This window comes from Mesocricetus auratus, unplaced genomic scaffold (assembly GCF_017639785.1).
Source record: "Mesocricetus auratus isolate SY011 unplaced genomic scaffold, BCM_Maur_2.0 Super-Scaffold_100010, whole genome shotgun sequence".
In the NCBI taxonomy this organism is placed as follows: Eukaryota; Metazoa; Chordata; class Mammalia; order Rodentia; family Cricetidae; genus Mesocricetus; species Mesocricetus auratus.
Window position 1 is genome coordinate 24,806,350 of NW_024429194.1, and position 24,096 is coordinate 24,830,445.

At 37.4% G+C, this 24,096-nt stretch overlaps 1 protein-coding gene across 12 annotated transcripts in view; it reads left to right on the forward strand.

Moving 5' to 3' along the window:
* Positions 1-24,096, forward strand: part of Trip12 (thyroid hormone receptor interactor 12) — a 108,018-nt gene that overhangs the window by 76,224 nt on the left and 7,698 nt on the right. For 8 of the 12 annotated variants that reach the window (XM_040753171.1, XM_040753169.1, XM_040753173.1 and 5 more), the window contains 16 exons: positions 1,520-1,727; positions 4,137-4,237; positions 4,397-4,571; positions 5,880-6,021; positions 7,403-7,594; positions 8,822-8,973; positions 10,548-10,720; positions 11,012-11,085; positions 11,705-11,904; positions 12,426-12,553; positions 13,132-13,283; positions 15,339-15,481; positions 16,523-16,679; positions 18,571-18,669; positions 23,173-23,287; positions 23,562-23,716. In XM_040753171.1, coding sequence (XP_040609105.1) covers positions 1,520-1,727; positions 4,137-4,237; positions 4,397-4,571; positions 5,880-6,021; positions 7,403-7,594; positions 8,822-8,973; positions 10,548-10,720; positions 11,012-11,085; positions 11,705-11,904; positions 12,426-12,553; positions 13,132-13,283; positions 15,339-15,481; positions 16,523-16,679; positions 18,571-18,669; positions 23,173-23,287; positions 23,562-23,716 — 2,366 coding nt within the window. The remainder of the gene's footprint in view (positions 1-1,519; positions 1,728-4,136; positions 4,238-4,396; positions 4,572-5,879; positions 6,022-7,402; positions 7,595-8,821; positions 8,974-10,547; positions 10,721-11,011; positions 11,086-11,704; positions 11,905-12,425; positions 12,554-13,131; positions 13,284-15,338; positions 15,482-16,522; positions 16,680-18,570; positions 18,670-23,172; positions 23,288-23,561; positions 23,717-24,096) is intronic. The other 4 variants (XM_040753174.1, XM_040753175.1, XM_040753177.1 and 1 more) reach the window with 1 other exon arrangement.

Sequence of the window (24,096 nt, forward strand, 5' to 3'; positions counted from 1 at the left end):
TCTACCCTCAAGTATTTGTGGCATATACATAATGGTGTGTATAGCTAGGCCATACTGCTCATAAAAGACTAAAGTTTAAATGTTAACTTCTTCCTGAAGGTCTTGTTTTTCTTCCAGATTGAGCTATAGTGTACTCTAGCTTGCTGTATTTCTGTTTTTTTGTTTTGTTTTGTTTTGTTTTCTTTTCTTTTTCTAGACAGGGTTTCTCTGTACTGTTTTGGAGGCTGTCCTGGAACTTACTCTGTAGACCAGGCTGTCCTCGATCTCAGAGATTTGCCTGCCTCTGCCTCCCGAATACTAGGATTAAAGGCATGCGCCTCCAATGCTCGGTTGTATTTCTGTTTTATGAACTCATCATTACTCAATGCTCATCATTACTCAATGGGATCCTTAGGAAATGTATCATTCTTCGTTGTCTCCTAAGTTCTTTTGTCTTTCCTTTTACTTTGTCCTCATATGTAGCATATCCTGGCCTAAAACATACTTTTGTAGCAAGTGCCTGAAGTATAAACTGGCTCTTCCCCCACCTCAACCCCCCTTTTTAAAAAGAATGTAGACCGGGCGGTAGTGGCGCACGCCTTTAATCCCAGCACTCGGGAGGCAGAGGCAGGTGGATCTCTGTGAGTTCGAGGCCTGGCTGGACCGATAGCCTCCAAAACAATACAGAGAAACCCTGTCTCGTAAAAACAAACAAACAAACAAAAAAACAAAAACAAACAAACAAAAAAAAGTAGGGCCTGCTTTTAATCCCAGCACTCAGGAAACAGAGGTAGGTGAATTTCTGTTAGTTTGAGGCCACCCTGGTCTATAAAGAAAATTGCAAGAAGCTGGCGTTACATAGAGCCCATCACAACAAACAAATCACCCTAAGCAAAGTAAAACAAAAATAATCTAATGGAAGATTAGGATCCCTGAAAAATGTTTGTGCAACTATACATAATTTTGTCTGCAGGCTTTCTTTGATATCTGTGACTGTGTATCTCCTATCACAGTAGAGACTCTTCAGTTCTCCTTACTCTGATAATATGTTCTCCTTGTAGTTTTTGAAACTAATTGACTACTTATATCTCTTCCCTTTCTGGTTATATTTTGATGTGTGCTGTGTTTCTTAGATTTACTGTTGTTTATAAAATGGATATTTTCTGCTTTGTGTAGCAGACAATACAAATACCCTTTAAAAATTTTTTTTAAAAGATTGTAGTGTTCTACCTGCATTTATGCCTGCGTGCCAGAAGAGGGCCCCAGATCTCATTGTGAGATGGTTGTGAGCCACCATGTGAGCACTGAGAATTGAACTCAAACCCGTACTGTTAACCTCTGAGCCATCTCTCCAGCCCCCTGAATTTTATTTTTTCTGATGGAGTCAAGATGAAAACTTGGGCCTTTCCTTTCCTCCTTTGCTCACCCACCTTCCTGACTTTCTCTAGTTTATCAGGATTAACATTTAGGAATTTTGTAGTGGTGGGTGGTGTTCTTGACTCCAGATTAAACTGACCTCTTTTTGTTCTTAATGTTACAGGTGTCATGCATCAAGTAAAACATTTAGCAGAATCAGAGTCTTTGTTGACAAGTCCACCAAAGGCGTGTACAAATGGGTCAGGATCCCTGGGATCCACACCACCAGTCAACAGTGGGACAGCCACAGGTGCAACCAATGCCTCTGCTGATCTGGGGTCACCCAGTTTGCAGCATAGCCGAGATGATTCTCTGGACCTGAGCCCTCAAGGGTGAGTTTTGTTGTGGTTCTTAAAGTGCTTTGTTGTTATCTCTGTTGATACCAAGATGCCTACTGAGAGTGAAATACCTGACTGAGAGTGGACTTCTTTGTGGATTGAATGTGCAGCTTTATCAATTACCTCTACCACTGAAGTATTTTCTCAGCTTTTCTGTTCTTTGGAATGGAAAGAAAATAACTTTAGGAAAGCTACTTTGCTGTGTCCTGTTTTGCCGTTACATGAGATATATGCACATTATTCACTTTGGAACCCAAATGAAGTAAGGTGCTGATATGTTACGTTTGTTTACATGTACAGTAGAGTAGCTTAAGGCTTTGTTTTTAATTCCATAATTTTATAATTACTTTGTATTACTGCATATGTACTGTTGTGATAGCAAGGTATTGATGGAGTAAACAATACAAAATTAGAAACTATAGGCAAGGTAGCTAAACCTGACTTCTCATTAGCTTTAATTCCCAGGTACATGGCTATTTCTTAAAACTAAATAAGTGGTAGTTTTAAAGTCATTTGTAGTTGTTCTACTGTTTTGCAGGATGTTGAGCAACTTCAAGTTTTTGTTTTTAATTGTTTTTAATTAGAAGATCACACATTTAAGCGGTTTTATTTTTTTATATTAGAAACTAGAATGTTGCCATCTGAGTTGTATATAATAAGCCACATTCAGTTCTGAAATTTAAATTGTATCCAACATATCATACATGTTTTTCCTTTTGCTGTGCAATATATCTTTTTAATTTTTTTTTAAGATTTATTTCTTATGTATACTGTGTTCTGGCGTGTAGATGGTTGTGAAGCCACCATGTGGTTGCTGGGAATGGAACTCAGAACCTCTAGAAGAGCAGCCAGTGCTCTTAGCCTCTGAGCCAACTCTCCAGCCCAATTGTACAATATATCTTAAAGGTTTTGTTTTATTATTTTTATTATGTGTATATGGGTGTTTTTGCTTGCATGTGTGCAGTAGAGGACATCCAACCTTTTGAGACTAGGTTACGGATGGTTGTGAGCTGCCATGTAAGTCAAGTGTCTGTTAGGAATCAAAGCTAATGCTTTTACCCGTGAAGTCATTTTTCTAGATCCTGTAGAATATGTATTGGTAAAATATTCTCACTGGGATCCTAAAATTTTGTATATCTTGAAGAACCATTGACTTGTACATCTAGCTAGATTGTTTGAAGGAAGAATTACTTTTGCTGCCACAGTGTACTTGAGGTCAAGTAAAAAGTCTGTCTTGGGCTGGTTGCTAATTCAGGAAAGTGGGTGAGTTTATGCTTTTCATTATGTTAATTGGCCAAATTTCTGAAATAGGCTTTGAGCCTGTTGGACTTTGTACTTTTCTACCTATGATGCTGTTGTGCTTGCTTGTTTCCCATATACCCTTCTACCTTAACCTTAAATTATTACAGAGTTTTACTATAAAGTGTTCCCTTGATTACTGAGATGTCTTTAGGTGCTCCATGAGTTTCAGGATGCTGTGAGATAGCTCAGAAAATGTAGTCTTTATTTCTTTTGTGTTAGGGGTGGTGGAGAGAGAGTTTCTCTGTATAGCCTTGTCTGAAATGTACTTATCAATAAGTTTTAGTAGTTCATTATTCCAAAGAAAGTTTTTCTTTTGAAATACTTTGTTTTAAGGTTGTTCCATATCCAAGTTTTAAATGTTTATATGTAACACCGGCTCATCCGGAACTCACTGTGTAGACTAGGCCTTACAGCATTGCTCCTGCTTATGTATGTGGCTTAGTATATGTTTGTGTGTCATAAATCTTCAGGTACCTTCAGAAGCTAGAGAAAAACATCAGATGACCTAGAATAAGGTTGTGAGCCTCCATGTGGTTTCTGGGAACAGACCCCAGTTGCTGGAAAAGAACAACAAATGCTTTTAACTGTTGCCCTCCAAGTGAAATATTCTTCATTTTTCCTTTTACAAGTTGTTACAGCATATTTCTTTTCTGAAGATCTGTTTTTCTTGGTTGTGTATTTGAATATACTAAATATGTTTATTTTATAGAATTACCAGAATCTAGGATTCTTTTTCCAATAAAAAAATCATTTGAATTATTTAAATGTTATTTGAGCCACAGATCAATTGAAAACTAGAAGATTTTACTTAATTTAAAAAAAAATCATTTATTTGGACTGGAGAGATGGCTCAAGGGTTAAGAGTACTGATTGCTCTTCCACAGGACCTAGGTTCAATTTCTAGCACCCACATGACAGCTCATAGCTGTCTGTAATTCCAGTTCAAGGGGACTCAACATGGATGGCAAAACACCAATGTGCATAAAATAAATAAAATTTAAAAAGTCATTTATTTGTGTGTTCATGTTACCATCTCTACTCTCTTACCTGGGTTCTTCAGTGGTAATTGCTAACCTCATCCACTGTTTTTCCATGCAACAGTCGATTAAGTGATGTCCTCAAGAGAAAACGACTGCCAAAACGAGGGCCAAGAAGGCCAAAGTATTCGCCTCCAAGAGATGATGACAAAGTAGACAATCAGGGTGAGTACCCTGGTGAATTGGTGGGAGATGGAGGAGGAGATGATAAAATAAATTTCCTCATGATTTTGTGCTTTTAATTCCTATAACAAGACTTTGAATTTTTAAATTTTTCTTCAGTTTTGTTGAAATGACTTGAATGTAATTCTTTTCTCTTTATAGCTAAAAGCCCCACCACAACTCAGTCACCTAAATCTTCCTTTCTGGCAAGCTTGAATCCAAAAACATGGGGAAGGTTAAGTGCACAGTCCAACAGCAACAACATCGAGCCTACACGATCTGCAGGAGTTAGTGGTCTTGCTCGGGCAGCCTCAAAAGACACCATATCCAATAATAGGTGAGGTTTGTGCTGGGATTGGGATTGGGAGTTCTTCAGTGTGAAAGGTCTCAGTATGATTGTGTTGAGTACATTCATCACATGGAATTGATACAAGAACTTGGTTCATTTTGTTCTCAATTCAAAGATAAGTTAGATCCTTATTAGGATATATAGGTTAAGACTGTGGTTTCAACTCTATCCCCTGCATATAAAAACCGTAGCAATATTTTAGCCATCTGATAACTCTAGTTACTTTTGTTCTACATGGAACCTTTTACTGAATTATGCTTGTATTTTCTGTTTATACATTTTAATGACATTTTTCTACCTACTTAATGGAATTTGAAGATTTGTAGCTGAGAGCAGCTGCTTTTTAAAAAAGTACTTGGATCTATGTCAGATATTAATTTCTGACATGTTCTCAGAACTAAAATAACGCTCAACAAATGAGTCACATGGCAATGCCTTTCTTGGGAGGTACTTAATGTAGAGTACTTTAAATAAGATATTTTCCCAGTGGCTGATTCTCTGAATTAGTTATAAAGAATAATTAAACAAATGTATTTTTAAAGTTTATAGACAGCCTGGTCACATGTTTCTGGTATATCTTCACCTCATCTCTTTAGGGAACAGTGATGGACCATGTAGTTATATCTGCTTTAGTCAATTATTATATAGATTTTTATTTGGATATAAACACTTTGAAAATTATAACATCTTGTCACTCTTTAAGTGATGACCTGAAATATATTCTAAGTATCTACACAGTTCTATAAATACATCTTAGCTTGTTTTCAGAATGAAGCTAAATTTTCTTTTTTTGGTTTTTTTTTTTTTTGTTTTGTTTTTGTTTTTTTTTTGGTTTTTCGAGACAGGGTTTCTCTGTATTGTTTTGGAGGCTGCCCTGGAACTCACTCAGTAGACCAGGCTGGCCTCGAACTCACAGAGATCCGCCTGCCTCTGCCTCCCGAGTGCTGGGATTAAAGGCGTGCGCCACCAACGCCCGGCTTGAAGCTAAATTTTCTTAATCTGAATTACAGTAATGATCATAGGCCAATACATAAGTGTTTTAATTGATCTGTTAGTTGTTTTTAATAATAGCTATAATTTTATTTCCTTTATATCTGTATGTGTATCTCAGTCCTTGTGGAAAACAACTTGTAGAAGTGGGTTCCCTCCACCATGTGAATGAATCCTAGGGATTGAACTTGGGTCATTGTGGCAAGCACCTTAACCTGCTGAAATATCTTATAGGTCCCTAATCTAACTTCCAGTGTAGAATTTTATCTACATGGAGACATTAATATCTCCTTTTCTTTCTTGTAGAGAAAAAATTAAAGGTTGGATTAAGGAGCAGGCACATAAATTTGTTGAGCGTTATTTTAGTTCTGAGAACATGGATGGAAGCAACCCTGCCTTGAATGTACTTCAGAGACTTTGTGCTGCAACTGAACAACTCAACCTCCAGGTACTGTGTGCAGTGCATCTTGTTTGCTGGTAGATAGTTGGGTGATATTTGTGGAAACATTGGTTTCTTTTTCTTTTTTTCTTTTTTCTTTTTTGGTTTTTACGAGACAGGGTTTCTCTGTATTGTTTTGGAGGCTATCGGTCCAGCCTGGCCTCAAACTCACAGAGATCCACCTGCCTCTGCCTCCCGAGTGCTGGGATTAAAGGCGTGCGCCACCAACGCCTGGCTAGAAACATTGGTTTCTATAACTAATTTCTTCTGCTTCTTTACCCTTAACTTGCCATTGCTTTGCATTCTTTGTATCCCCTATTTATTGACACATGATAATTTCAGACGACTTTTCAAGAATATCTTCTGAATTCTCCTAACTATCTTCACCTGTGGACTCATAGCATTTACTTGGAAAGGCTTGAGCTTTATCTGGCCCTTTCACCTAATTTTGTTTTTATGTACTTTTTGTAATTTCCGTTCTGGTTTCCTAAGCTGTTTCATAAATATGCATTAACCTAAAGCCACAGCATGTTTCATTATTTTTAATCTGGCTTTCTAAAATAGCCTTGCTCTAATTTGAGAAAATTATTAAAATATTAATATTATAAAGTTATCTTCTTTATCATGACATGTTCATATATGTACATTATGTACTTTGTATTCAAATTCCCCTCCCATTCTCCTTTCTTGTTCCCTGTTTCTTCTGGTTCTGAAGTAGTCCTTGTTCTGCTTCTGTGTTTATTTTTGTTTTTAAATATATTCTGCGTAGTAGAGATAGCATGTCCTATTTTGCTGAACATAATGACGCAATTTTTTGTTAGCCCCTTTGTTTTGAGTTTTGTAGTCTTATATTTTTTAATCCCTAAATAGAAAGCTGCATTGGTTAAATGGAAAACTACCTGTTTCTGATCATGAGATACCTTTTCTGTGATGTTCCCTGAGCCTTTAAGGAGTGGTAATAGATGTTCTGCTTTGGGCTTAATGGTAAAAGGATATTTTTCTCAGCACTTAAGCAGTTATGACTGCATATCATTTCTTGTTACAACTTTCTCTGATCAACACTGGAACCAACACTGATCTGGTTATTTAGTTTGACACTGGCCATTTAACAAACAACAGTAATAAGACTTTTGACCTTCATTGAATTTTAACCAGATTTATAGTACTAGAAATGAATTCCCTTTTATGGAGTGGGCTTCAGATCTCAGCAGAGAATCAGCCCAGGCCTGGTCAAGCCACTATTGTACCAGTGGGCACATCTTTCCTGTCAGGTTCATAACCCGCCAGTGTTTATTTTTTAAAATAATTGAGAATATATTTTGATTCCATTTGGGGAAATATAAATTATACTGTTTAAATCAGTATAGAACCCTCTTTTCCACTCTTTCAGGTGGATGGTGGAGCTGAGTGCCTTGTAGAAATCCGTAGCATAGTCTCCGAGTCAGATGTTTCATCATTTGAAATCCAACATAGTGGGTTTGTGAAACAGCTGTTGCTATACTTGACATCTAAAAGTGAAAAAGATGCTGTCAGCAGAGAGATCCGGTTAAAGCGATTCCTACATGTATTTTTTTCTTCTCCAGTAAGTTAATAATGTTCACGTCTTAATAGAGTTGATGCTAGCAAGTGCATACATATATTGTGTCCCAAATAAGAGTATACCGTGTGTTGCCTATTCAGTTAGATTCTTTTGACATTTATTTTTAACTAAGTTTTACCATGTAGATGAGGCTGCCATAGAATTCACAGATCTGCTGCCTCTGCCTCCCAGGTGTGCTGGGGTTAAAGGTATGAGCTGCCATGCCTAGATTCTTTAAATATTTTATAGATAGTAAAATGAAACCAGACTTCATGTATGTTTGAGATCCCAGCACTTGGAGGGCAAGGTAGGATGATCATTCTCTGGTACAAAGTGAGTCCTAGACCAGCCTGGGTAGCATTAAAAACAACAACAACAACAACAAAAAACCCTTCTCTTAACCACTAGTACCCTGAGGCCCACTCCCCCCACACCACATCCCCTCAAAAGATAGCCATTAATAGCATTATTAGTACTTGTTGAGGTTATGATAGGAAGATTATATATAATATTTCTATTTGTTTCCATTTTGTCCATAAAAGATGCTTAACCATCTTTATAATATGTTCTCACTCCTTTTTTCCTTTTGCCCCTAGTAGACAAGAGTAAGAGCTAACTACTCTCAAGTACTGTTGATTGGACCTCCCGTTACAAGTGCTTTCAAGAAGTTATAACTCAGAAAGTTGTTTTCTGCACATTTGGTGTAATGAGCTTAATGATTACGCTTATTAGCAAAACTCCTTAACCATGCCCCCTTTTAAATGTTCATAGTTATTTTTCAACACTGCGTAAAGGCAGAAATGGTATTGTTAGATACTGATCATGTTTTGTTTTAATTCTCATTTTCTCATGCTAGTGTGGGATATACCAAGTGTTTTATACCTTACTTAAGGTTATATATATATGGAGGCTGGAGAGCTTTGACTGCTCTTCTCAATGACCCAGGTTCAATTTCCAGCACCCACATAGCAGCTTAATACTGTCTGTAACTCCAGTTTCAGGGATTCAATGCTCATACACAGATACACAAGCAGGCAAAACAACTAATTTGTGTACATAAAAAAGAAGAAGAAAAGAGAAAACTTACCTGGAAACATTGTCTATTATAAAAGATAAGAAAATTAATAGCTAAAATCTCCATTTGTCAGACAAACTTCTTATTAAATGTTTATGCTGTCGAGAGCTGGCTTTTCAAAGGGTCATGTTTAATCTTGGTTTATTTATAACTAGCTTCCTGGAGAAGAACCTATTGGAAGAGTAGAACCAGTGGGCCATGCGCCTTTGTTGGCACTAGTTCACAAAATGAACAACTGCCTCAGCCAAATGGAACAATTTCCAGTCAAAGTGCACGATTTCCCTAGTGGGAATGGAGCTGGAGGCAGGTAAGGACCATTACCTGGATATGTCCACTTGCCACCAGAATTGTTAAAGGAAAACATGGTGAGAGCTCTGGTAAGGTCTTGGTAAGATCGTGCCATGTATTTTACCTATTTTTTGTTTGTTTGTTTTTTTGAGACAGGTTTTCTCTTTGTAGCCTTGGCTCTCGTAGAACTCTGTAAACCAGGCTGGAGTTCTGCCTGCCTCTGCCTCCCAGGTGCTGGAATTAAACATGTGACGCTACTCTTAGCTCAAACCGTATTTTTTAACAGCTAATATTTTTAAAGTAGGTAAATCAGTGGCTGGGTTGACAATATTTGAAACACATTATTAGTTTTCCTGCATTGATAAATTTTAATAATGTAATGCGTCTCCAACTTTCTCATTTCATTATTTATTTATTTATTTGGTGGTGGGGGGGTTCTCTGATAGCGCTGGCTGTCCTGGAACTTACTTTGTAGATCAGGCTGGCCTCAAACTTAAAGAGATCTACCTGCCTCTCTCCCTAGTGCTGGGATTAAAGGCATGTGCCTCCACTGCCTGGCCCAATAGTTTTTTTGTGTGTGGTCAATAAAACATTTATTCTATAAGTGGTTTATGACTGTGTTTTAATGGGTTTTAGCATGTAACTGATCGTATTGAAGTTTGAGTTTAATAAAAATTTGTGTTTCTTACTGTTTTTAAGGACTTAGAAGTGTTAGGCAATTCTGTAATCTTCATTGAAAAAAATCTAATATATGTTATTTATATTTTAAAATCCATGTTTTTCATGTGTTTTAAAAACATTTCTTAAAATTTGAATCTAAGCACTAATTATAGTAATGTGTAGATAATGCTGTCCATACTGTGGCTGAAATTTTCTGCATGACATGCTGTATCAGTATGCTGTCTTGGAATAGTGTTATGAAACAAAGGTTATCACAAGACGTGCTGGCATACCCGTAATCCCATCTAAAAACTAAGGAGGGTGGAATCCTATATTCTTTTGTGTGTACTTTAGATTTAACTTTATAAGTAGAAGCAAAACTGTTTTCGTAATATTTGAATGCTTCATGGAGTTGTATAACTAGCTGCATTTTATTAAGTTTGACTATTTGACTCTTGTCAGAACTTTTAACAGGAAGAAAGTTATCAACTGATGTAACCATTCATTTAAAAGTATGTAGCAAAGTAAATTTGAAGGTTATTTTTATATCATTATTTAATGTTTTATTTTTGTAAGTGAAATCTAAAGTAAAATTAAAAACAATAGAGGAATCTCCCCCACTCCCCCCCGCTTTTGAATTTAGTAGGGAAGCACAAAATACTACAGAAGTGAGTGTGCTCAGATAGTAAGCCATTGATCACATGAATTCACAGTGACCAGAGATCATGTTCATTTCGTTGCTTTCACATGCATGAAATAAAAAGCTCATTTAGTTGTTGTTTCTAACAACTTGTATTGAATAATTGATTTCTTGTTAAATCTTTCAAGTGCTTTGTACCATAAGAAAAGGACGTTTTTGTTATCTTTTTAGTTAAATTACTAATATGTTGACTGAAAATAGTAGAATAACCTTTTTTCTTAAATTATCTTGAGCTTTTCTCTCAACAGAGGATCACAAGCTTTAAAATTTTTCAACACACATCAATTAAAATGTCAGTTACAAAGACACCCAGACTGTGCAAATGTGAAGCAGTGGAAAGGCGGTCCTGTCAAGATTGACCCCCTGGCTTTGGTGCAAGCTATTGAAAGATATCTTGTGGTTAGAGGTATTTTCCATCTATGTACTTTACCTGTGTGGCTATGAAATTAGCATTAAAGGGTTTATTGCTGTTCCTGATAAACCTTAGGTAGTAGGAATCTCTGCTCCTACTAAAAATGGACATATGTTAAAACTTCATTAAGAGGCAGTGTTTTGTATTTCAGAATTTTGTAGCTCTTTTTCATAGATCAGAATGTCTACTTTTTAAGAAAATACAAATCTAACCAATGTATATAAACTTATCTAACATCTAAACTTGTTAGATAACTGCCCCCCCCCCCACCTCTTTGTTACTTAGGATATGGAAGAGTAAGAGAAGATGATGAAGACAGTGATGATGATGGATCAGATGAGGAAATAGATGAGTCTCTGGTAAGGTACTTTTAATACAGTGTTGTAGTGTATTAAACTACATGTATCATGGCATATCTGTGATTTGGCTTTCCTGGATTCAAATGGCCCCTTATCAACCATTGTTGAAAAAGTCATAAAAATGAATAATTGTTCTAGTAATTAGTAACTTAATTTAGTGTGTTCATATAATTTGTTACTAATTTCTTGTTACATCTGCTTATAAGTTGAAATATGTGTGTGTAGAGGGGGAAAAAGTCTTGGTTGAGTATCCCTAAAATGAATTCAAAATCTGAAATCAAAATGATGTTATATATGCAAAATCCACATTTGCCTACATGTGGTAGGTTGTAGAAAAATGGGAATTATACTAACTGTACCAATATTCAGTTGTCTTCAAAGCTGTGTATGCAAAATATGAATTGCCTAGACTAGTGTCCCATCCTCACACTTAAAAAAAATCTCTGAGCATTTGTGTCTTTAGGCATTTCAGTTGGGTGATAATTGGGATATTTGGGTTTCCAGAGGATCTGTAGTTTCAGACACCCACCACAGGGCTTGTTTTCCCAGCAGATATGTCTTGGTTAATATACAGATGTCAGTACTTGTGCTTATATGGACCTTTCTTTGCTTTATTCAGGCTGCTCAGTTTTTAAATTCAGGAAATGTAAGGCATAGGCTACAGTTTTATATTGGAGAACATTTACTACCATATAACATGACGGTGTATCAAGCAGTGCGGCAGTTCAGTGTACAGGCTGAAGATGAAAGGGAATCTACTGATGATGAGAGCAATCCTCTGGGAAGAGCTGGTATTTGGACAAAGACTCATACAATATGGTAAGTTTGAACTGGTTTCTCTCGGAAGTATATGATCTTTGTTTTGGAATTCTGGTTCAATTCTGTGAGGAGAGGGAGAACCCAAGCCTTTCCATATTTAATATGTATATATGTATGTGATCATTACTTCCTCATTCTGTCTACTAGAAAATATGTTTATAGGCAGTAATCTACTTTTTGATTCATTTCAAGTCTTCACTGGAGTCAAAACAATGTGGTATTAGAGTATAAGTTTGATAGCTCTGAGACCTGTGGTATTTGGATGCAGCTTCTGTGCTGCCTTTAGTGTCTACCTCTAATAGAAGATAACATTTCCCAAAGTAAAGTCTTCCTGGAAAGACTTGCTTACTTATTGTTTCTTTTAGGAAGACAAACACTTGGTACCTCTGAATCCAAATAGGGAAGAAGAGGGTGGACTTCAGAGAACTCTTAGGAGTTCTGTTACTTTAGACATTATCTATGTTGAATAATTTTCACATTTAAAATCTCCATTTGATTTTTATACCATCTTATCCTTACAGGTACAAACCAGTGAGAGAGGATGAAGAAACTAGTAAAGATTGTGTTGGTGGCAAAAGGGGGAGAGCACAAACAGCTCCAACAAAAACTTCCCCAAGAAATGCAAAGAAGCACGATGAGTTATGGCATGGTAAGGTGACACACTGAAGGAGGCAGACTGTCACAGGGCCTGACCTTTGTGCACTCCTGTTTCTTCTGATTTAGAGCTTCAGAAAGAAAGCTTTGGGTATAGTTAGAAATAAATTACTATAGTGTGATTGCTTTCAGTTATATCTTTGACTTTAATGTCTAGTTAACAAGAACTAAGTATCTATAAAATTAAAACTGAAAAATTAGTACCTTCTAATATTTTAAGAATTCATGGCTTCATAAAAGGGTTAAATACATTCAATCACTATAGGAGAGACTGCTGGAGGCTTTGCCTTGTCACCAGCAGACAAATTGGCCCTTAATCTTAGAGGACAGCTACAGGGTGGAAATGCAAAGGAGTTACTTTTCTCCTGTTGTTTAGGTGTGTGTTTCAGGGGAAGTTGAACATTTTATATGCCTGTGTGTTATGTGCACCAGGTTAAAAGGGAAGCAATGTCAGATACCGTTGAGATACCAAGAAGTTAAACATGACACAGCTTCAGATGGTGACTGACTCTGTGCCTGTAGATTTAGTTATTGTTACTTTGATCAAATATGAAACTTTTGTTTATTCTTTAGATGGAGTATGCCCATCAGTAGCAAATCCTTTAGAAGTTTACCTCATTCCCACACCACCTGAAAATATCACCTTTGAAGACCCATCCTTAGATGTGATCCTCCTCTTAAGAGTTTTACACGCCATCAGTCGATACTGGTATTACTTGTATGATGTGAGTAATGTCTCTTCATGAAATCTTGTGTGCCATCTTACAGTTTTCTGTTTAGTAAATGAATGCTCTTATTATACTAGAAATAGAAACAATGATTCATGTATACAATGAACTTAGTTGTGGAACTTAACATTCTTGGGTTAAGTTATTTATTTATTTGTTTATTTATAAGAAATAACCAAACATTTTGTCCTAGTTAGGATTTCTGTCATTGTGATGAAATACTATGATCAAAAGCAAGTGGGGAGAAAGAGATTATTTGGCTTACACTTCCATATCATTGTTTATCACTGAAGGAAGTTCAGGCAGGAACACAAACAAGGCATGAAGGTGGAGGAGGCTGCAACTGATGCAGAGGCCATATAAGAGTACTGCTTACTTTACTGACTTGCTCCTTGTCGTGGCTTGCTTAGCCTGCTGTTTTATAGACTCCAGAACCACCAGACTGGTGGTGGACAAACCCACAATGGGCTGCGCCCCCCACATCAGTCGCTAATTAAGAAATATCCTACAGGTTTGCTTGCAGCCCATTCTTTTGGAGGCATTTTTTCAATAGAGGCTCCTTGCTCTCAGATGAGTATAGCTTATGTCAACTTGACATAAAACTAGCTAGCCCAACAATCCCATATCAACTTGACACACAAGCATATCACAGTTAAACCACAACATGTCGATATTATCACAATAAAATAATCAAGTCCCACAGTATTTTAAAAAATAACCATTCTCTTTAAAAATCCAAAACCTCTTTTAAAAGTTCAAAGTCTCAATTGTGGGCCATTATAAAAATCAAAATTAGGTTAAATACTTTTTTCTTCAAGAGGGAAGAACCAGGCACAGTAACAATCTGAACAATGAAAAACTGAGCTCCAATAGTGTAAATAACTCAATTTCTAATATCTGGGATTCACTCACTGTCTTACGGTTCCTCCCAGGGGGATTGTTTCACTTCTAACTTCCTCTGCCGGGCAGACTGCTTATCCTCTAAGCTCCACTGCAACGCAGTGATCATCCCACAGTACTGGCATCTCAAAAATGTTGCGGTCTTTTGCAACTGGACTGCACTTCACCAACATCCTCTGATGGACTCAAGTCTCTCTATGACTTGTGCCATGCCACCCAGTGTCAAGCCTCAACTGCTCTTTATAACTCCTTCATGTGTTCAAAATGAGTACTACCTGGGTGACTCTTAAACCGTCATGTTCAGCTGCCAGCTCAAGGTAAAACCTTGGCTACCTCTGGAACACAGCTTCCGTGTGTTGACTCTGAGGAAACACTTCTAGAAGATTTCATCACAATGAGTCTAGTTTCTTAGTAATCACTGCTAATTTCTCAGCTCTAGCTAACAAGCATCAATTGTCCCAATAACACAAAGGTTTCACTCCGATGGTGCTGGTCTCTTGTTAGTCACAGTTGAGCTAACTTGAGCCTTGAGTCCTATCTGACAAGAGCCAGATATTTTTAATTCAAAGTATGCAAAGGTCCTGATAAGATAGTCTCTCAAAACTTCTCCTGTAAGTTCACAAGCCAGGCTTCCATCCTCTGCATCTCTCAGCATTCTTATCCTCCACACTCCCACAGCTCAGCTCTCCAAGGTTTGAACGCTCATTGGTTGTTCAACCCAAAGATCAAAGGTCCTTCCACAATCCTCCACAAGACACCATGGTCAAAGTCTGTCACAGCAGTACTTCACTATGCTGCTACCAATTTCTATCCTATTTATGGTTTCTGCTGCTTGGATGAAATACCATGACCAAAAATGCAGGTTCCCTCTTCTCAGATGACTATTGCTTATGTCAAGTTGACATAAATCTAGCCAGTACTCATTTCTTCATGTAAAGATTTATATTGAGTAAACAAGTTGCATACCTCATTTCTTATATAGAGTGGGGAAGAATGAGAGAAACCGCTTCATGGGGTTTGGGTACAGAAAATTTTGGAAATGGGAAATACCATTGAAGGACTTACTATTGTATGTAAAAACCTGGTGAAATCTACAGGCCTTATTTACGAATAAAGGAAGAGATTTTTGAAATTTTTTTCTTTATTTTACAGAATGCAATGTGCAAGGAGATTATCCCAACTAGTGAATTTATTAATAGTAAGTTAACAGCAAAAGCAAATAGGCAGCTTCAAGATCCTCTAGTAATCATGACAGGAAACATCCCAACATGGCTCACTGAGCTAGGAAAAACCTGGTAAGACATTCCCTTTGATAAACTTGTAAATGTTAACATGGGGTTGGTCTTTATTTGATTTGATTTGTGTATTTGGCTTGTTCAGATCTGGACCTATAGTGTAATATTTGTTGAAAGCTTGGCAAACTCACTGAGGGATATTAGACTAAGGGTAGTAAAGTCCTTTGCCTTCCTAAAAGTGATATTCCAGAGGTGCGGATGCTTGGTTTTCTGAGCCTTTGTTGAACTAGATACTATAGACCTATTAGTTATGTTAAAAAATCAGGTTTAAAATTGAGTTTTTCACTTGGAGTCACCATATCCCTGCATGTTGCCATATTGTACAAAACAGATTCAGGTTGACATTTCAAGAGCTTTTTTCAAAATGGAAAATAAAATCAAACCCTCAAAGTCATTGTTAGGAAGTGTCTTGGCTACAGGATCCATTCTTTGAAAACAAGAAGCTTATTCTTAGCAGTGATCTTTTTTTTTTAAATACTAAGCCTGTGATGAATATCATGAAATGGTAAAGCCATTAACTATTGTATGTGGAGCCTGGAATGTTGTTGACCTTGTATGGCATGGGGGTTTGCATGTAGCTTTGGAATAGGTTTAAGCTGATTATGGATAGACTATTGTAGATTCCACATAGAAAGGCACATAGGATGGTGGTTCAACATTTAGTGATTTCATCAAGAGCCTAGTGTGATGTTATAGGCCCCTCCATTTGAGAGATTTTAAGAGAACTATTCTTCCCAAGAGTTTAAAACCAGTCTTGGCAGCATAGTAAAACTCCATGGCAACAAAACTGTTAGATTTTTAAAAAAGATTTATATAGAATTCTTTTTTTTCTTTTTTTTTAAACAGGGTCCCTCTATGTAGTCCTGGCTTATTATGTAGAACAGGCTATAGAGATCCTCCCATCTCTGCCACCCAAGTACTGAGGTTAAAAAAGGTTTATGTCACCAGTGTATTATATCATTTTTTCCAATATAGATTTTGATGTTTTTTTAAACATGTGATTCTCACCCAAATGGTAAATTTGTGTTTTATCTTTTATAGCCCATTTTTCTTTCCTTTTGATACCCGACAAATGCTTTTTTATGTAACTGCATTTGATCGGGACCGGGCAATGCAAAGATTACTTGATACCAACCCAGAAATCAACCAGTCTGATTCGCAAGACAGCCGAGTTGCACCTAGATTGGATAGAAAAAAGGTAAGTATTTCTTGAGAATATTTATGCTGAGCTTTCTAAATTAAAGGAAGGACCTAAAGTGCTGCATCTTGATTTTGCCTGTGGAGTAACAGCCTTCACTGATCTTAGGTCTGTGTGTGAGTGTGTTTATGCGTGTGGCTAGAAGAAAAGATTGTTAGATTCCCTTTAGCTGGAGGTTGTGAGCTGCCTAGTGTGGGGTCTGGGAACCAAGTAGTAAGCACTCTTAATTATTAGGCTCTATCATTTATCTTTTTAAGAATCACCTCTGTGTTAGTACATTTTCCCGAGAGCCCCTTGAAACTGTATTATCTGTTTTTGTTTTGTTTTTTTTTGTCTTCTGTTATTTATGAAGTAACATCCTTATTTAGTTGCCATGATGCTTACTAACACACCTTAATTTCTTCCTTTTCATATTGAAAATTTTCTCTTTTAAAATTGACTCTGTGTATTAGATTAGTTTTACTCGCTTAGCATGTCAGCGCATTTGGAAGAGAGTGAAACAGAATCCCTTATATTTTGAGTCTGTCCCAGTCAGCTTGATTGTTGATTCTAATCTTTGCATGTAGTTGTACCTCAACTATTTCATGTGAGATCAATCCCAGCATTTTGACCTGCACTGGTGTTTGTGGGGGGGTTGCATTGGGTGGGTGGGTAGGTAGATAGGTAGGTAGGTGTGTGTTGTCCTAGAACTTACTCTATAGACCAGGTTGACTTTGAACTCAGATCTCTCTGCCTCTGCCTCCCAGGTGCTAGAATTAAAGGTGTGCACGACCACTTGACTGACTTTTACTGTTATTTATTTATTTTTCCCATGACTTTTCTGTGGTATCCTCAAGTTTTTATCTCAAAAGTCTAAAAGAGCCATTAGGGATAGCAAAAGGAGGAAGGAGGGCTTGCAGTTAGAAACACACACCCAGGTAACTGTACTTAACAGCAAATCATGTTATTTCTTTAGCTCATGAAGATTCCATCATTGGCAGTGTTGCCATGTTTTGAAATGGTAGAACCTTTATCATCCTCATGATCCTGTTAGGAGGCATCTTGTTCTTGTAGCAGGGCAGTTCAGAGCCTAGAAGTTTTCCAGTTTACCTCTCTCTTCTGTTATCTCCACACCTACTTCTGTATCATCAAAGTATAAATGTGTCCAAGGATATTTCATGTGGCCAGAACCCTGGGTTACATCACTTTTTGGCAAAGCAGCAAAGATCTTTTATCTAACTTGAATTTTCTAAATTTGCCATGGATTAGGCTGAATTGTAATTATACTTAACATCTAGCCTTCTTTCATATACAGAAAATACTTGTGCTGGCTGACAAAACTTTTCCTGGGGAGACACAACTCATGTCTATTCACCCCAGTTGAATCCTCAGCAGAATGAAGTACAAACACTATCAAAGTCCAGTGTGGTGAAGATGAATTTTATTAGGGTTACTTACAGGGCCAGACATTACTCAAAAGATAGTTGCATTATCAAAGCTTTCACCCTAGCATTGGTGGGTGAAAGGTGGGAACCTGGAGCACACTGCACAGGCAGCTCAACAGGTTGGAGAGTGTCCTTTCCAGGTGCCACCGTTGGCCTAAACCTCTTCCAGGCACCTCAGTTGGTTTCTTTCTTCCAGGTTCCTGAGTCCTCTTTGCTCTTTTCTCCTTTGAGAGTGTTTTTTGCAGCTCAGCTTTACTTTCCCTGAAAAGGATTGTCTTATTGTTTAATATAGCATGGAGAATAGTGAATCTGGTCCATTTCAGGGACTTTTTAATATTTTTACCAGTTCAGCTACTTTAGCCTTCCTAAGGGATGTGCTTAAAGGAGTAATTTTTAAGTGAATGCATTGTTTTGCACTGCAGTAAGTACTACCTGGAGCATTATTTATCCATTTTCTTCTTTGTTAGCGCACTGTGAACAGAGAGGAGCTGCTAAAACAAGCTGAGTCTGTGATGCAGGACCTTGGTAGTTCTCGGGCCATGTTAGAAATCCAGTATGAAAATGAGGTAAGTTTTGGACTCCAATGGAGTTTTAACTTGTGCTCTTAATAAAATGTCATGTGTGCATATTGGTACTGCGAAATTCTGAAAGGCAGTTTGGAAATTTATCTTAAAAAAAGGAAGATTTGGTCTACTTTCTCCTTTAATGATTAAATTCTCCATTTTTTCAGTGGTTTAAGTGCAAAATAAGAAACAGGGTTTTCCCTGGCATTATTATGCACACACCTGTATAATGTTCATGAAAGGAAAGGCTATAATAAGGCTCAGTTCTGGGGAAATGAAGCAACCTGCTTAAGTGAATAAATAAAACATTTGTGTTAGGTTCTAGAGGTGCCACTACATAGTTCCATAGGTAAAGGAAGATACTTGCTTTGCAAGCCTGACAGCCTGAGCTTAATCCTCTGTTTTCCATACATGCATCTTGACACACTCACATCATTCTTTTAAAATCCCTAAACTTTTTAAAAATGCTAGAGCCATCTTAAGCTACAGATTAAACCCTCATTTAGAAACAGTTTTTAGAAAGTATTTTTTTATGGTCACCAGAATCTGAAGTTCATATCTTTTTTTGTTGTTGTTTGTTTTTTTTGTTTGTTTGTTTGTTTTGTTTTTTTTGTTTGTTTGTTTTACGAGACAGGGTTTCTCTGTTTTGGAGGCTGTCGGTCCAGCCTGGCCTCGAACTCGCAGAGATCCGCCTGCCTCTGCCTCCCGAGTGCTGGGATTAAAGGCGTGCGCCATTTTAGACATCTTAAAATACACCATTCAAGATGTTTACCAGTCATTTAAGAAATATCCTTAGCTTTCATACATTAATAGTAAAGCAGGTAGGGGACTGGCTGAAGTGTGGCCCAGTTCAGGTCACAGATCTACGTCCCATGTTGTGTATATCGTTCTGTCATCTGTGATTAAAAATGCTTTACTTCTTTCTGGCATGCTCATGCGAGCGCTCCCTCCCTCCCTCCCTCTTTTCCCTGTCTCCCCTCTCTCCTCCTTGCCGCTCTCTACTCCTCCCCCTTCTTTAAATCTGAAAATAAACTTCTTTGAGATGGTTTTAATCAGGCAAAAAAGGGCAGTGTGCCAAGATTCAAATAATGGTTTTCTGTGTGAAAACAAAGCTGAACATAACTGAATCTCCACTGCTATGGCTCTATTTTCTTGTGTGAAAATGTGGATAATAGAAGTACAGCTGAAAAGTTAATGTGTTTTGTGTGAAGAGTTAGAACGCTATAAGTTTAGTAGTTTTGTCTACAATGTTACCAGTATCTATTTAAATAATTGTAGGTCACGGCTTTGGTTTTTCACCCATTTTCTTAGTCTTTAGAAAAACTTCTTTTGAAAAGCTGTAAAGGGCCTTCAGTCACCAGAATAAAAATATAAAGGTCTGTGTACTGAGAAGTATATTATGTGTTAGTGATCTAGGTTATGGCAGAACTGCCACATTCTTACAGGTCAATTGGAGATTCCTAAGACACAAAAACAAAAGGGCATTACAAATGATTGGTATAGATGCCACATGAATGGGGCATTCAGACAGGGAATTAGGCCTTGATAAGACAAGAGCTTTTAGGACAACTCTTATTGGAAAATTGGGACTTGAACTAAGGAATTGGATCTTGCTGGTGAGTGACATATGCCAGTACTGTATTGGATGCAGAGGAGATGGAAAAGGAGGGAGGTAGAGTTTAGAAGCCTTTTAGTACTGGTTTGAATTTAGAAGCCTTTTAGTACTGGTTTGATTTTTTTTTTTTTTTAACCTCCACCCAAAACAGTTTTTGCTCACAGGATGTGGTACTCAGATTTCTTATTTGTAAGACTGTAAAATCTTTGCTGTGAACCACCAGGCGTGTTTAGCTGTGTTTAAAATTGCTTTCTACTGTTACTCTAGTGTTCTGTTTTCGTTTCTTTTCCTGAATGCTGGACTATTTTCACTCAGATCTTCAAGTTGTAGCTGGGATGAAACCTAGGGCTAGTGAGATGGCTCAGTGGGTAAAGGCACTTGTCACCAAGCCTGCCTGAGTTTGATCCCTGAAACTCACATGATGAAAAGAGAAATGTCTGACACAAATGTCTGTCCTCTTACACCTGAACAGTTTAATACATGTATGCATTACGCACATGCAGACACACAGGTATGAACTATGCAAAAATATAATTAAATGAGACCTATTTATTTGAGGTCAGAACAGCTTTTCTCTGATTCTGCTTAGGGTTAAGGTTTAGTGGGTCTTCCCTATTCTGAAAAAGTTATGGAATCCAACATCACTAGGAAAATACATTCGTCACATCATGTTGCTAGAATGGCTAGCAAACTAAAATAAATAAACAGAACATTACCTGGCATACAAATATGCTGGTTTGTGTTAACCTTGAGGTGGAAAGACTATTTTAAGCCAAGTTGTTTGTGTTGGTGTTGTTCTGGTTTTTATATTTATTTGTTTTCCTATTCTGTATTTTTATTCCTGGAATATTATATTTTACTCCTTCTAAAAATGAAAATAAATCCAGACAACTAAATAGTTGCACATTTAGCAGAAAGTCTAGGCAGAATACTCCTGACCAGCCTCAGGAGGGAGTTGTTGCTTTAGTGGGTGTGACATAGACTTTCAGTAACACCTGGTAGCATTTAATACTTTAAGTAAAATCCATTTTACCTCTAGAACTATCCATTTAAGAGAAAAAATAGACATCATTTTGGGGTGATTTGTGAAAAGGGAATTAAATATCCCTGGAGTGCCACCTCGTGGACAACATGTGTCAACGAATGTCTAATCTTGTCCTTAACCTCCAGTGACTGGAAATGGAGAGCAGAATAAACAAGATCCCTACCATTGTGTAGGTTTTCTTTTTAGTTTTGGAAGGCGTTTTTACCCCATATGCGTGCAAATACGCACCATGATAAACTATGTGATCAAGAAAGATTAAAGAAGATAGAACATGTTTGGGTAAAGATGGTAAATTGGCTCTAAGGTGACATTTGATTTGGAAACAAGTCCTTGCTGTTAAGGAGAATGGTTCTAGCAAAAGAATAGTGTGTTCCTACTATCATGGGGTCAAAGGTAGCTAGAGCTACTAGTAAGTTAGGACAGAGCAATGGGAGTTACAAGGCCAGTGATGCTGGAAGTAGAGATCATATAGGCTATTAGACTGTGGTAAATGTATTGACTATGCTTTGAGTGAACAAGAAAGGGTTTCTTTAGGAAATGTCACTGTTAATATAGTATGTAGGATGTTAGGGACACCAGTGTATGTGGTCACTGAGCAAGCTCAAGCAGATCCGATAAAAGGAGAGGCTGTAGAGAATCATCAATTTAGAAATGTTTTTAAGGCAGAGTTTATATTGTATAATGACTAGTTTTGATTGTGGTGGTAAGAAAAGCCAAAGGTGGACTACCAGATTTCTGTTGGGAGTACTCACTTGTGGTTAAATAGTAATACCCATTTACTCATATAGACTCTGTGGAAAGGGTGGGAACTAATCAGAAAGGACAGCCACTGCTTTGAAAATTGGAATTAAATAATGGTAGACTTTATCAACTATTAAGATGGTGTGGACCACTTTAAAATGTAAGTGTAGTGATAATAAAATAATACCCTTTGTTCACAGAGTTTGTGGTCACTTGAGCAGATTGTTGTCAGATTATAATCTTGAACTGTGATACTAGTTTATTATTGCTTGTCTTTGTTTATTATGGACTAAACTGGTGGAATCTTGCTTAGAACATGGAGGAATGCTGAGTCTGTGAACACTGCTGCAAACATGTTGATATGGTGCTGCTATGTAGAAACTTTGTAAGCTGAAAAATCCCCTTTGCATTTAAAAAAAAAAAAAGCATAGCCTAGTCTCCAAACTAAACTAATGGATCAGAGCTCCAGTCCCCCATCCCCACCCCTACCACCTTGATGGTGTGCTCTTGCACATGTGTGACACTGATAATTATCTTGGGGTTCCAGTGTACCCTTGGACTTGAAGGGCCACTGACTAATTCTTCTGGTTGTTCACTTAAATTTAGGTCTGGAATTTTACCCCTTAGACTCCTATTAAATGTATATTTAACTATATGGTAATTCAAGGCAGTCAAAATAATTTTCATTTAAGACTTGCAAGTATGTAATGAAATAGTGTTAAAACCCAAAAGTGTCATAGGAAAGAGTCAAACTAATTGTTTAGGGGAGATTGGGAGGCTTCTTCTGAGAAAGTGGAACTTGCGTTGGTTTGGGGATGATAATTCCTTTAAAGAGAAAAATAAGCATAAGCATATATAAATAGTACCATGTTGTTCTCTAAAAGGAAAAAATTATAACCGAGGCAGGAATTTTGAGCTATACAATTGAAATGTTGGGTTCAGAGTGGATGATAAAGGGTTTCTGATGCCCAAGACTCAGTGAAAGTCTATTCTGGAAAACCATCTTGTGCTTCCTAGCAAATACTGTGTGAATGTGCGTCTTGCAAAGAGGTTGCCAGGGAAAAAAAAGGCACCACAATTTCTAAGATGATTTTTTTTTTTAAAGGTTGGTACAGGTCTTGGGCCGACACTGGAGTTTTATGCACTTGTTTCTCAGGAACTACAGAGGGCTGACTTGGGTCTCTGGAGAGGTGAAGAAGTAACTCTTAGCAATCCAAAAGGTAATGTGCAGCTATGAGTTGATCAGTTTGTGTTACTCAGATCAGGTAAGGGGGCCCCCTTCATCTTGGTTAGTCTCTACTGGGGCTGTGTTCTTTGCCTTTCATTTCTTTTTGCCTCTATTTTCTCTTTCTCCAGTTGGGAAAGCTTTCTAGTTTAGAGGCTCTTGCTCCAGTTTTGTGAATACTGAATTTCTTAACATTCTTAGTTACCAGGTTTTGTTTTGTTTGTTTTGGAAAACTTCATCTGAAGTTTGGTGACTTGCTTGTTTTACAGGAAGCCAAGAAGGGACCAAGTATATTCAAAACCTCCAGGGCCTGTTTGCGCTTCCCTTTGGTAGGACAGCTAAGCCAGCGCATATCGCAAAGGTTAAGATGAAGTTTCGCTTCTTAGGAAAATTAATGGCTAAGGCTATCATGGATTTCAGATTGGTAAGTTTAGGATTGTTTTCTTACCTGTAATTTTGTACAATGTTCTGTGAAAGTACCTCAGTCCCCTGCGGTCAATACTGTGTTTTAGAGCAGTGCTGCTTTGATTTGAATGTGAGCACAAAGTGCTTGAGAATTTTGTTTAAAATGTCAGTTCACACGTGTAAGGTTGTCCTGTGTCTGAGATGACAGCACCCAGCCTCTAGTCTATGTAACATTCCTTTAGTAGCCAGGCCTCAGAGTCAGGCAACATAAAGACGGCATTAATTGTATTTTTGTCAGGATTCAGTTTGACTTTTTAATTCAACAAGAAAAGCCATGAACATTGTAGGTAAACTCAATGTATTTCTGTTATAATGCTCCTATGAAAATAAACCAAGTGA